This window comes from Oncorhynchus mykiss, chromosome 21 (genome assembly GCF_013265735.2).
Source record: "Oncorhynchus mykiss isolate Arlee chromosome 21, USDA_OmykA_1.1, whole genome shotgun sequence".
NCBI lineage: Eukaryota > Metazoa > Chordata > Actinopteri > Salmoniformes > Salmonidae > Oncorhynchus > Oncorhynchus mykiss.
The window spans coordinates 10,741,830-10,756,099 of record NC_048585.1 but is presented as its reverse complement, the minus strand read 5'-3'; the positions used below and the strand labels follow the sequence as shown (position 1 = coordinate 10,756,099).

General features: G+C 46.8%; 1 protein-coding gene across 7 annotated transcripts in view; it reads right to left on the bottom strand.

The window, feature by feature from the left end:
• LOC110514895 (proline-rich protein 5) overlaps positions 1 to 14,270 on the bottom strand; it is a 61,262-nt gene that overhangs the window by 35,712 nt on the left and 11,280 nt on the right. For 5 of the 7 annotated variants that reach the window (XM_036956837.1, XM_036956835.1, XM_036956839.1 and 2 more), the window contains 2 exons: positions 5,862 to 5,975; positions 1,999 to 2,079 (listed from right to left, as the gene is read on the bottom strand). In XM_036956837.1, the coding sequence (XP_036812732.1) occupies positions 1,999 to 2,079; positions 5,862 to 5,975 (195 nt within the window). Of the gene's footprint in view, positions 1 to 1,998; positions 2,080 to 5,861; positions 5,976 to 6,233; positions 6,436 to 8,023; positions 8,048 to 14,270 lie in introns of those variants that run through there. The other 2 variants (XM_036956833.1, XM_036956838.1) reach the window with 2 other exon arrangements.

The following is a 14,270-nucleotide window of genomic DNA, read 5'->3' as shown; positions in this document are numbered from 1 at the left end:
CTGGACTCGTCCAGACCTACAGAAAAAAAACAGAAGTATCGCATTTACATAAGAATTCAGACCCTTTACTCAGTACTTTGTTGAAGCACCTGTGGCAGTGATTACAACCTCAAAACGTCTTGGGTATGACACTTCAAGCTTGGCTCACCAGTATTTGGGAAGTTTCTCCCATTTTTCTCTGCAGATTCTCTCAAGCTCTGTCAGGTTGGATCGGAAGCATCGTTGCACAGATATTTTCAGGTCTCTCCAGAGATGTTCGATCGGGTTCAAGTCCGGGTTCTCGCTGGGCCTCTCATGGATATTCAGCGACTTGTCCCAAAGCAACTCCTGTGTTGTCTTGGCTGTGTGCTTAGGGTCGTTGTCCTGTTGGAAGGTGAACCTTGTCCCCAGTCTGAGGTCCTTAGCGATCTGGGGCAGGTTTTCATCAAGGATCTCTCTGTACTTTGCTCCGTTCATCTTTCTGTCAATCCTGACTAGTCTCCCTGTCCCCTGCCGCTGAAAAACATTCCCACAACATAATGCTGCCACCACCATGCTTCACCGAAGGGATGGTGCCAGGTTTCCTCCAGACGTGATGCTTGGCATTCAGGCCAAAGAGTTCACTCTTGGGTTCATCAGACCAGAGAATCTTGCTTCAAATGGTCTGAGAGTCTTTAGGTGCCGTTTGACAAACTCGAAGTGGGCCTGCCTGTGCCTTCTACTGAGGAGTGGCTTCCGTCTGGCCACTCTACCATAAAGGCCTGATTGGTGTCCTGCAGAGATGGTTGGAGTCCTGCAGAGATGGTTGTCCTTCTGGAAGGTTCTCCCATCTCAACAGAGGAACTCTGGAGTTCTTTCAGTGTGACCATCGGGACTTGGTCACCTCCTTGACCAAGGGCCTTCTCCCCCGACTGCTCACTTTGGCAGGATGGCCAGCTCTAGGAAGTGGGAGAGTCTTGGGGGAGAATGATGGAGGCCATTGTGTTCTTGGGGAGCTTCAACGCTGCAGAAATGTTTTGGTACCCTTCCCCAGATCTGTGCCTCGACACAATCCTGTCTCTGAGCTCTATGGACAATTCCTTCAACCTAATGGCTTGGTTTTTGCTCTGACATCTGTGAGACCTTATATAGATAGGTGTGTGCCTTTCCAAATCATGTCCAATCAATTGAATTTAACACTGGTGGACTCAATCAAGTCATAGAAACATCTCAAGGAAGATCAATGGGAACAGGATGCACCTGAGCTACATTTAGAGTCTCAGAGCAAAGGGTCTGAATACTTATGTAAATAAATTTGGTATCTGTTTTTTTATTTTTAATTAATTATTTTTCATTATGGGCTATGTTTATTTAATCCATTTTAGAATAAGGCTGTAATGTAACAAAGTCTGGAAAAAGAGAGAGAGGCAGAGGCAGAAACCCCAATTTGCATCGATCCTGCAGTCTTACCAACTTGACTTCTTCAAGCACAGAGTTGTGTGTGAATGTGTCAACATTTTACTCAACGATTCCACCATTAGGAACATGTTCTAAGGGGTTAAAAACAGACCACTACATGTCACTGAGTGGCAATTCTACTGAGCACTGAAACACCAGGCAGGATCTAGAAAGAGAAACCGAGAGAGAAACAGAGAGAGAGAAACAGAGAGAGAGAAACAGAGAGAGAAACAGAGAGAGAGAAACAGAGAGAGAGAAACAGAGAGAGAAACAGAGAGAGAGAAACAGAGAGAGAGAGAAACAGAGAGAGAGAAACAGAGAGAGAGAAACAGAGAGAGAAACAGAGAGAGAGAAACAGAGAGAGAGAAACAGAGAGAGAGAAATAGAGAGAAATAGAGAGAGAAAGAGAGAGAGAAACAGAGAGAGAAAAACAGAGAGAGAGAAAAACAGAGAGAGAGAGAAAGAGAGAGAAAAACAGAGAGAGCGACAGGGAGCGAAAGAAACAGAGAGAGAGAGGGAGAGAGAGAGACAGAGAGCAATAGAAGTGTATAGGTAGAGGTCAGAGGTTATACAGTATGTCACCTGACTCCCTCATTGAGGATGTAGAGGTCATTCTCTCCCAGGTCTTTCCTCTGGAACACAGCTATCACCGCATTGTGGATGCTGCAGGAACACACACACACACACACACACACACACACACACACACAACGGGAGACAGTGTTAGAGTACAGCAGGGGAGAAAGCAGCTGCAGCAAACAAACAAACAATAGAGAGATGATCAGAACGTACAGTCCAATTATCACTCACACAGTAGTTTCACATACCCACAGCCATCCATCCATCCATCCATTCATCCACACGGCCATCCATCCATCCAACCATTCAGCCATCCATCCATCCATCCATTCATCCACACGGCCATCCATCCATCCAACCATTCAGCCATCCATCCATCCAACCATTCAGCCATCCATCCATCCATCCAACCATTCAGCCATCCATCCATCCACACAGCCATCCATCATCCATCTAGCCATCCATCCATCCACACAGCCATCCATCCATCCACACAGCCATCCATCATCCACATAGCCATCCATCCATCCATCTACATAGCCATCCATCCAGACATCCATCCATCCAGACATCCATCCATCCAGACATCCATCCATCCAGACATCCATCCATCCAGACATTCATCATCCACATAGCCATCCATCCATCTACATAGCCATCCATCCAGACATCCATCCATCCAGACATCCATCCATCCAGACATCCATCCATCCAGACATCCATCCATCCAGACATCCATCCATCCAGACATTCATCCATCCATCATCCACATAGCCATCCATCCATCGATCCATCTACATAGCCATCCATCCATCCATCCATCCATCCATCCATCCATCCATCCATCCATCCATCATCCATCCATCCATCCATCCAGACATCCATCCATCCATCCATCCTTCAATCTAGTGTTCGCTACCCTTAGTCAATGCTCATGTATTCATTAACCACAGCATCATAACCATGAACTCAATACTGTCTAGTGATGGTGCTGGGGGTTGACACATAATGACATTAAATTAACTAACATTTCCATAACCTAGGCCTCCTGAGTGGCGCAGTGGTCTAAGGCACTGCATCGCAGTGCTGGCTGTGCCACTAAAGATTCTGGGTTTGAACCCAGGCTCTGTCGCAGCCGGGCCGCGACCGGGAGGCCCATGGGGCGGCGCACAATTGGCCCAGCGTCGTCCGGGTTAGGGAGGGTTTGGCCCTAACCTTGTCTCATCGCAACACTTGTGGCGGGCCGGGCGCAGTGCACGCTGACCAGGTCACCAGGTGCACGGTGTTTCCTCCGACACATTGGTGCGGCTGGCTTCCAGGTTGGATGCGCGCTGTGTTAAGAAGCAGTGGGGATTACAGCACGTGCTGTAAACGTGCTAGTATATCTGACGTGACTAGTAGAAGTCTTGTTAGTTATTCAGAGTTCTCTGCTCAGTTATATAGAGGTCATCACGAAGCACACTGATCCCAGGTCTGCAACACAGTCTGTAAGTCACTGAGGAATGAATGACCTTTCTGATTTGGGAAGCGGCTTCATGAGACTAGGAATAGTAATGGCAGTAATGCTTATAGTAATGCTTATTCAGTGTGACATTCTCAAGGAAATCCCAGAGAGAGACGTGTAGATCCCAGAGGACAGGACAGGGACATAGACAGAGCTGTGTAGATCTCAGAGGACAGGACAGGGACATAGACAGAGCTGTGTAGATCCCAGAGGACAGGACAGGGACATAGACAGAGCTGTGTAGATCCCAGAGGACAGGACAGGGACATAGACAGAGCTGTGTAGATCCCAGAGGACAGGACAGGGACATAGACAGAGCTGTGTAGATCTCAGAGGACAGGACAGGGACATAGACAGAGCTGTGTAGATCCCAGAGGACAGGACAGGGACATAGACAGAGCTGTGTAGATCCCAGAGGACAGGGACATAGACAGAGCTGTGTCGATCTCAGAGGACAGGACAGGGACATAGACAGAGCTGTGTAGATCCCAGAGGACAGGACAGGGACATAGACAGAGCTGTGTAGATCCCAGAGGACAGGACAGGGACATAGACAGAGCTGTGTAGATCTCAGAGGACAGGACAGGGACAGAGCTGTGTAGATCCCAGAGGACAGGACAGAGACATAGACAGAGCTGTGTAGATCTCAGAGGACAGGGACATAGACAGAGCTGTGTAGATCTCAGAGGACAGGACAGGGACATAGACAGAGCTGTGTAGATCTCAGAGGACAGGGCAGGGACATAGACAGAGCTGTGTAGATCTCAGAGGACAGGACAGGGACATAGACAGAGCTGTGTAGATCTCAGAGTACAGGACATGGACAGAGCTGTGTAGTTCTCAGAGGACAGGAAAGGGACATAGACAGAACTGTGTAGATCTCAGAGGACAGGACAGGGACATAGACAGAGCTGTGTAGATCTCAGAGGACAGGACAGGGACATAGACAGAGCTGTGTAGATCTCAGAGGACAGGACAGGGACAGAGCTGTGTAGATCTCAGAGGACAGGACAGGGACATAGACAGAGCTGTGTAGATCTCAGAGGACAGGACAGAGACATAGACAGAGCTGTGTAGATCTCAGAGGACAGGAGAAGGACAGGGACAGAGCTGTGTAGATCTCAGAGGACAGGACAGGGACATAGACAGAGCTGTGTAGATCTCAGAGGACAGGACAGGGACATAGACAGAGCTGTGTAGATCTCAGAGGACAGGGACATAGACAGAGCTGTGTAGATCTCAGAGGACAGGACAGGGACATAGACAGAGCTGTGTAGATCTCATAGTACAGGACAGGGACATAGACCGAGCTGTGTAGATCTCAGAGGACAGGGACAGAGCTGTGTAGATCTCAGAGGACAGGGACATAGACAGAGCTGTGTAGATCTCAGAGGACAGGACAGGGACATAGACAGAGCTGTGTAGATCTCAGAGGACAGGGACAGGGCTGTGTAGATCTCAGAGGACAGGACAGGGACATAGACAGAGCTGTGTAGATATCAGAGGACAGGGACAGACACAGAGCTGTGTAGATCTCAGAGGACAGGGACAGGGACATAGACAGAGCTGTGTAGATCTCAGAGGACAGGGACAGAGCTGTGTAGATCTCAGAGGACAGGGACAGAGCTGTGTAGATCTCAGAGGACAGGGACAGAGCTGTGTAGATCTCAGAGGACAGGGACAGAGCTGTGTAGATCTCAGAGGACAGGGACATAGACAGAGCTGTGTAGATCTCAGAGGACAGGGACATAGACAGAGCTGTGTAGATCTCAGAGGACAGGGACATAGACAGAGCTGTGTAGATCTCAGAGGACAGGGACATAGACAGAGCTGTGTAGATCTCAGAGGACAGGGACATAGACAGAGCTGTGTAGATCTCAGAGGACAGGGACATAGACAGAGCTGTGTAGATCTCAGAGGACAGGGACAGAGCTGTGTAGATCTCGGAGGACAGGGACAGAGCTGTGTAGATCTCAGAGGACAGGGACAGAGCTGTGTAGATCTCAGAGGACAGGGACATAGACAGAGCTGTGTAGATCTCAGAGGACAGGGACAGAGACGACCGACTGACAAACAACCACATCTCTGTCCTTTTTAACGGTCAGTGCAGTTTCACAACAAGGAAGGAGTAAGTTCAGTACCTCCTGTTCACTGACTGACACAAAACACACACACACAGACAGAGTCTAGACTACAGTACCTCCTGTTCACACACACACACACACACACACACACACACACACACACACACACACACACACACACACACACACACACACACACACACACACACACACACACACACACACACACACACACACACACACACACACACACACACACAGAGTCTCGACTACAGTACCTGTTCCAGGTGGCGTTAGCCCCAGCTTTTCTCTGCTGTGTCCCTCTCTCCTCCAACGCTGCCTTGTCACTCTTCCCCAGGTCACTGAGGCTGGGGGAACTCATCAACTTCAACCTATGGAGAGTCCTCATGGTCAGAACACAACTCAACACACAGAGAGAGAGAGAGAGAGCTCAGTGCTCTCAGGCTCAGACTGCAGGAAGAACTACGCTTACAGAGAGAGAGAGATGGAGAGAGAGAGGGAGAGGAAGAGAGATAAGGCAGGGGGAAGAGAGAGAGAGAAGTTGCACGCAATAGAGAGAGAGAGAGAGAGAGAGAGAGAGAGAGGAGGTGTCCCTCCAGCAAGATGCAGTATACCCCCCCACTCCTTACATCTCTCTCTCCTCCTCCCTCTCCTCCTTTCTCTCTCTCTCTCTGCACTGCTCTTCGGGCAGGGAGGCAGTCTGTCTCTGATTGGCAGGGAGGCAGTCAGTCTCTGATTGGCAGGGAGGCAGTCAGTCTCTGATTGGCAGGGAGTTGCCGTGTGACCCTGCTGGTTATTATAGTGTTTTGTAGACAAACCAACTCCTCTCTCCTGCTGCTGTGCAGTGAATATCCCTCCTCTGTTTCTGTTCCTCTCTCTTTCTCATACATATAGACATGTTGTAATCACACACACACACACACACACACACACTTCCTCTTTCCAATTAAAATCAGCTCTTTTCACACCACACACACACACAGCTGTCTATAACAGACACATTAGCTAACTAGAGGGGACAGGAAACTATCCTTAACCTTTGTCTGTTCCCCCTCCTTTCAAAGCACCTCTGTGTTAGAGGTCTCCTCCTCTCACTACCCTGTTCCTCTGTGTTATAGGTCTCCTCCTCTCACTATCCTGTTCCTCTGTGTTATAGGTCTCCTCCTCTCACTATCCTGTTCCTCTGTGTTATAGGTCTCCTCCTCTCACTGCCCTGTTCCTCTGTGTTAGAGGTCTCCTCGTCTCACTACCCTGTTCATCTGTGTTATAGGTCTCCTCCTCTCACTATCCTGTTCCTCTGTGTTATAGGTCTCCTCCTCTCACTGCCCTGTTCCTCTGTGTTAGAGGTCTCCTCGTCTCACTACCCTGTTCATCTGTGTTACAGAGGTCTCCTCCTCTCACTGCCCTGTTCCTCTGTGTTAGAGGTCTCCTCCTCTCACTGCCCTGTTCATCTGTGTTAGAGAGGTCTCCTCCTCTCACTGCCCTGTTCCTCTGTGTTAGAGGTCTCCTCCTCTCACTGCCCTGTTCCTCTGTGTTAGAGGTCTCCTCCTCTCACTGCCCTGTTCCTATGTGTTAGAGAGGTCTCCTCCTCTCACTGCCCTGTTCCTATGTGTTAGAGAGGTCTCCTCCTCTCACTGCCCTGTTCCTATGTGTTAGAGAGGTCTCCTCCTCTCACTGCCCTGTTCCTCTGTGTTAGAGAGGTCTCCTCCTCTCACTGCCCTGTTCCTCTGTGTTAGAGAGGTCTCCTCCTCTCACTGCCCTGTTCCTCTGTGTTAGAGAGGTCTCCTCCTCTCACTGCCCCGACAGGCAGGAACAATGGCGACAACCACAAATGGCAAGACTTCACAGCCCAGAGTGGGATGACTGTACACTACTGACCAACTACTGAGTGACTGACTGTACACTACTGATCAACTACTGAGTGACTGACTGTACACTACTGACCAACTACTGAGTGACTGACTGTACACTACTGACCAACTACTGAGTGACTGACTGTACACTACTGACCAACTACTGAGTGACTGACTGTACACTACTGACCAACTACTGAGTGACTGACTGTACACTACTGACCAACTACGGAGTGACTGACTGTACACTACTGACCAACTACAGAGCGACTGACTGTACACTACTGACCAACTACTGAGTGACTGACTGTACACTACTGACCAACTACTGAGTGACTGACTGCACACTACTGACCAACTACTGAGTGACTGACTGTACACTACTGACCAACTGCTGAGTAACTGACTGTAACACAAGTTGGTACTCATACTGTGAATGAACTGGTGTCACGGAGTTTTAAAATCCCTCAAAAGCCTACAGTCATAAACCAATCAATCAATAGACCACAAGACTGTGTAAATCTAACAGGAACAACTAGAAGATAATCACTAGAAACAGCACTTACTCCAGTAAATAGATTGGTACATAGTATCCCCACTCCATGATGCAGCATTGATGTAGGACAGAGGTGAAGACAAACTACAGCCATCCAGACAGGACAGGGTTAAGTTTCACACTCCTCCCTCCCCCCTCCTCTACTTTCTCCTCCTCCTCCTCTCCCCTCCTCCCCCTCTCTATCCCCTCCCCCTCCTCTCACTCCTTCAATCTCCCCTCCCCCTCCTCTCACCTCCTCCCCCTCCTCTCACCTCCTCTCTCCCCTCCTCCTCTCCTCCTCTCTCCCCTCCTCCTCTCTATCCCCTCGCCTCCCCTCCTCCTCTCCTCCCCTCCTCCTCTCACCTCCTTCTTTCTCCCTCCTCTCTCCCCTCCTCCTCTATATCCCCCCCTCCTCTCCCCTCCTCCTCTCCCCTCCCCTCCTTCTCTCTCCCCTCTCCTCCAGACTGCACCAGCCAAACTAAGCCCTGTGAGGGCCAGTGAGTACCAGCTAACGATATACAAAGGATCTATTCAGCCCAGCCTGACGTTTTAAAGGTGACAAGCATATTTACTCTCCCTCTGTGTTCAGGAGAAGTGTGTGTGTGTGTGTGTGTGTGTGTGTGTGTGTGTGTGTGTGTGTGTGTGTGTGTGTGTGTGTGTGTGTGTGTGTGTGTGTGTGTGTGTGTGTGTGTGTGTGTGTGTGTGTGTGTGTGTGTGTGTGTGTGTGTGTGTGTTTTGTTTTGTTTGTGCCACAAGCTCAATACATTACCTTAACTACACAGCAGCATATTTCACTACTCTCCTCTATTAAAACCCACACTGCAGCTTAAAGAGAGAATGATAGAGAGAGAGAGAGACTGTAGAATGTCTCAGGATCTTCAGACAACATACTGTAGAATGTTTCAGGGTCTATAGACAACATACTGTAGAATGTTTCAGGGTCTATAGACAACATCCTGTAGAATGTTTCAGGGTATATAGACAACATACTGTAGAATGTTTCAGGGTCTATAGACAACATACTGTAGAATGTTTCAGGGTCTATAGACAACATACTGTATAATGTTTCAGGGTCTGTAGACAACATACTGTAGAATGTTTCAGGATCTTCAGACAACATAATGTAGAATGTTTCAGGGTCTATAGTAGAATGTTTCAGGATCTTCAGACAACATACTGTAGAATGTTTCAGGGTCTGTAGACAACATACTGTAGAATGTTTCAGGGTCTATAGACAACATACTGTAGAATGTTTCAGGATCTTCAGACAACATACTGTAGAATGTTTCAGGGTCTGTAGACAACATACTGTAGAATGTTTCAGGGTCTATAGACAACATACTGTAGAATGTTTCAGGATCTTCAGACAACATACTGTATAATGTTTCAGGGTCTGTAGACAACATACTGTATAATGTTTCAGGGTCTGTAGACAACATACTGTAGAATGTTTCAGGGTCTGTAGACAACATACTGTAGAATGTTTCAGGGTCTGTAGACAACATACTGTATAATGTTTCAGGGTCTATAGACAACATACTGTAGAATGTTTCAGGATCTTCAGACAACATAATGTAGAATGTTTCAGGGTCTATAGTAGAATGTTTCAGGGTCTGTAGACAACATACTGTAGAATGTTTCAGGGTCTGTAGACAACATACTGTAGAATGTTCATGATCTTCAGACAACATACTGTAGAATGTTTCAGGGTATATAGACAACATACTGTAGAATGTTTCAGGGTATATAGACAACATACTGTAGAATGTTTCAGGGTATATAGACAACATACTGTAGAATGTTTCAGGGTCTATAGACAACATACTGTAGAATGTTTCAGGGTATATAGACAACATACTGTATAATGTTTCAGGGTCTGTAGACAACATACTGTAGAATGTTTCAGGGTCTGTAGACAACATACTGTAGAATGTTTCAGGGTCTGTAGACAACATACTGTAGAATGTTTCAGGGTATATAGACAACATACTGTAGAATGTTTCAGGGTCTGTAGACAACATACTGTAGAATGTTTCAGGGTCTGTAGACAACATACTGTAGAATGTTTCAGGGTCTATAGACAACATACTGTAGAATGTTTCAGGGTCTGTAAACAACATACTGTAGAATGTTTCAGGGTCTATAGACAACATAGTGTAGAATGTTTCAGGGTCTATAGACAACATACTGTAGAATGTTTCAGGGTCTATAGACAACATACTGTAGAATGTTTCAGGGTCTATAGACAACATACTGTAGAATGTTTCAGGCTCTATAGACAACATACTGTAGAATGTTTCAGGGTCTATAGACAACGTACTGTTTCAGGGGATTGTACAAAGACGAAGATATTCAGAGAGTTCAATATTGTAAATTGTACTCTACTCAATGTTCTGTTCTGTGTCAATATGCAAGGTAAAACACTAGGCCATATTAAAATCCCATCTCTCCCCATCCAACAACATCAGTTAAATGTATTCAAAAGTGTACTTAATGTTTTGTCTAGTGATCGATAAACTTACACAAACGCTTGGATTGCTTTCGCTGTAAAGCATCATTTCAAAATCTGAGACGACAGGTGGATTAACAAAAGGCTAAACTGTGTTTTCCAATATTGCATTTGTGATTTCATGAATATGAATATTTTTTGTAATATTATTTGACTGAGGTGCCATGCTATTCAGCGGTTGCTGATGATAACTATCCCGCTTAAGGGATGAGTAGCGTCAAGAATTAACATTACCAACCTCAGCCTCCAAGACACACACACACACACACACACACACACAGCCTCCATGACGCTTCCGTCCCTCCCGCTGTCCTGGACGAGCCCCTGGAATGTGGTCTCATTTGAAATGTAATCAGGGAGACTTGTGTTTACGTCTTGGACTCAGACGGCGATTACAGATCATTTATCTTACTAATCGATGTATTTGTGTTGAATACGAGCCCTGTGCTGGACGAGCCCCTGGCTGTAGACCAACATCACCCATTAACCTGGTTAAGAATGTCTGTTTCTCTTTGATGTCACTACTCCTTCAACGCACGCACGCACGCACGCACGCACGCACGCACGCACGCACGCACGCACGCACGCACGCACGCACGCACGCACGCACGCACGCACGCACGCACGCACACACACACACACACACACACCTCAGTTGTTATGTTTAATATAAAGGCAGTTGAGAAGCTAATGAAGTATCCCTGACTCAACACATTCTCTGTAATGTGATTTAGTGGTGCTGGGTAAAAACTCACTGCTGTCTACACACCAGCTATACAGGGACACACCTGACATAGTTACAGGCCCTTCAGCCTTCAAACATTAACATCTGACATTTATGAAGTTCTTATTTGTCCCGGAAACTTCCCCCAGAGAGAGGGAGGGAGAAAGAGAGGGCGAGAGTAGACAGAAAGATATAGGGAGCGAGAGAGACACAGAGAGAAGGTGGAGAAAGAGAGAGACACAGAGAGATGGTGGAGAAAGAGAGACAGAGAGATGGTGGAGAAAGAGAGAGACACAGAGAGAAGGTGGAGAAAGAGAGAGACACAGAGAGAAGGTGGAGAAAGAGAGAGACAGAGAGATGGTGGAGAAAGAGAGAGACAGAGAGAAATGGTGGAGAAAGAGAGAGACACAGAGAGAAGGTGGAGAAAGAGAGAGACACAGAGAGAAGGTGGAGAAAGAGAGAGACAGAGAGATGGTGGAGAAAGAGAGAGAGAGATGGTGGAGAAAGAGAGAGAGAGATGGTGGAGAAAGAGAGAGACACAGAGAGATGGTGGAGAAAGAGAGAGACAGAGAGAGAAGGTGGAGAAAGAGAGAGACACAGAGAGAAGGTGGAGAAAGAGAGAGACAGAGAGAGATGGTGGAGAAAGAGAGAGAGAGATGGTGGAGAAAGAGAGAGACACAGAGAGATGGTGGAGAAAGAGAGAGACAGAGAGAGATGGTGGAGAAAGAGAGAGACAGAGAGAGAAGGTGGAGAAAGAGAGAGACACAGAGAGATGGTGGAGAAAGAGAGAGACACAGAGAGAAGGTGGAGAAAGAGAGAGACACAGAGAGAAGGTGGAGAAAGAGAGAGACACAGAGAGAAGGTGGAGAAAGAGAGAGACACAGAGAGATGGTGGAGAAAGAGAGAGACAGAGAGAGATGGTGGAGAAAGAGAGAGACACAGAGAGAAGGTGGAGAAAGAGAGAGACACAGAGAGAAGGTGGAGAAAGAGAGAGACAGAGAGAGATGGTGGAGAAAGAGAGATACACAGAGAGAAGGTGGAGAAAGAGAGAGACACAGAGAGAAGGTGGAGAAAGAGAGAGACACAGAGAGAAGGTGGAGAAAGAGAGAGACACAGAGAGAAGGTGGAGAAAGAGAGAGACACAGAGAGATGGTGGAGAAAGAGAGAGACAGAGAGAGATGGTGGAGAAAGAGAGAGACACAGAGAGAAGGTGGAGAAAGAGAGAGACAGAGAGAAGGTGGAGAAAGAGAGAGACACAGAGAGAAGGTGGAGAAAGAGAGAGACACAGAGAGAAGGTGGAGAAAGAGAGAGACACAGAGAGAAGGTGGAGAAAGAGAGAGACACAGAGAGATGGTGGAGAAAGAGAGAGACAGAGAGAGATGGTGGAGAAAGAGAGAGACACAGAGAGAAGGTGGAGAAAGAGAGAGACAGAGAGAAGGTGGAGAAAGAGAGAGACACAGAGAGAAGGTGGAGAAAGAGAGAGACACAGAGAGAAGGTGGAGAAAGAGAGAGACACAGAGAGAAGGTGGAGAAAGAGAGAGACAGAGAGATGGTGGAGAAAGAGAGAGAGGGGCAACATGGAGAAAGAGAGAGAGGGACAAGACAGAGAAAGATAGAGACACAGAGAGATGGTGGAGAAAGAGAGAGACACAGAGAGATGGTGGAGAAAGAGAGACACACAGAGACAGAAAGAGAGAGAGACAGAAGACCCAACCAAATCATGAGAAAACAAAAAGATTTTGACACTTGACACATTGGAAAGAATTTACCAAAAAACAGAGCAAGCTGGAATGCTACTTGGCAGAATACCTGACCACTGGGACTGACCCAAAATTAAGGAAATATTTTACTAAATACAGACTCAGTGAACATAGCCTTGCTATTGAGAAAGGCCGCCGTAGGCAGACATGGCTCTCAAGAGAAGACAGGCTATGTGCCCACTGCCCACAAAATGAGGTGGAAACTGAGCTGCACTTCCTAACCTCCTGTCAAATGTATGACCATATTAGAGAGACATATTTCCCTCAGATTACACAGACACACAAAGAATTACAAAACAAACCCAATGTTGATCATCTCTCATATCTACTGGGGGAAATACCACAGTGTGACATCACAGCAGCAAGATTTGTTACCTGTTGCCACGAGAAAAGGTCAACCAGTGAAGAACAGACACCATTGTAAATACAACCCATATTTATGCTTATTTATTTTCCCTTTTGCACATTGAAATGTGTTTATTCCTTTGAAACTTGTGAGTGTAATGTTTACTGTTCATTTGTTGTTCATTTCACCTTTGTTTATCCATTTCACTTCCTTTGACAATGTAAACACATTTCCCATGCCAATAAACCCCCTTGAATTGACTTGAGAGACACAGAGAGAGAGAAACAGAGAGAGAGGGAGAGAAACAGAGAGAGAGGGAGAGAGAGAGAGAGAGAAACAGAGAGAGAGGGAGAGGGAGAGAAACAGAGAGAGAGGGAGAGAGAGAGAGAGAGAAACAGAGAGAGAGGGAGAGGGAGAGAAACAGAGAGAGAGGGAGAGGGAGAGAAACAGAGAGAGAGGGAGAGAGAGAGAGAGAGAGAAACAGAGAAACAGGAAGAGACAGAGAGAGACACAGAGACACAGAGAGAGGGAGAGAGAGAGATAGGCCATATTGATATCATTTTAATGTAGGCCTTATTGGGGAGATAGGCCATGTTGATATCATTTTAATGTAGGCCTTATTGGGGAGATAGGCCATGTTGATATCACATGTTGATATCATTTTAACGTAGGCCTTATTGGGGAGATAGGCCATGTTGATATCATTTTAACGTAGGCCTTATTGGGGAGATAGGCCATGTTGATATCATTTTAATGTAGGCCTTATTGGGGAGATAGGCCATGGTGATATCATTTTAATGTAGGCCTTATTGGGGAGATAGGCCATGGTGATATCATTTTAATGTAGGCCTTATTGGGGAGATAGGCCATGTTGAGATGTTCATATTGAAACATGTAAGTTCCTAACTTGTTTGACAAAATTCGTACAGATTTTCTGAG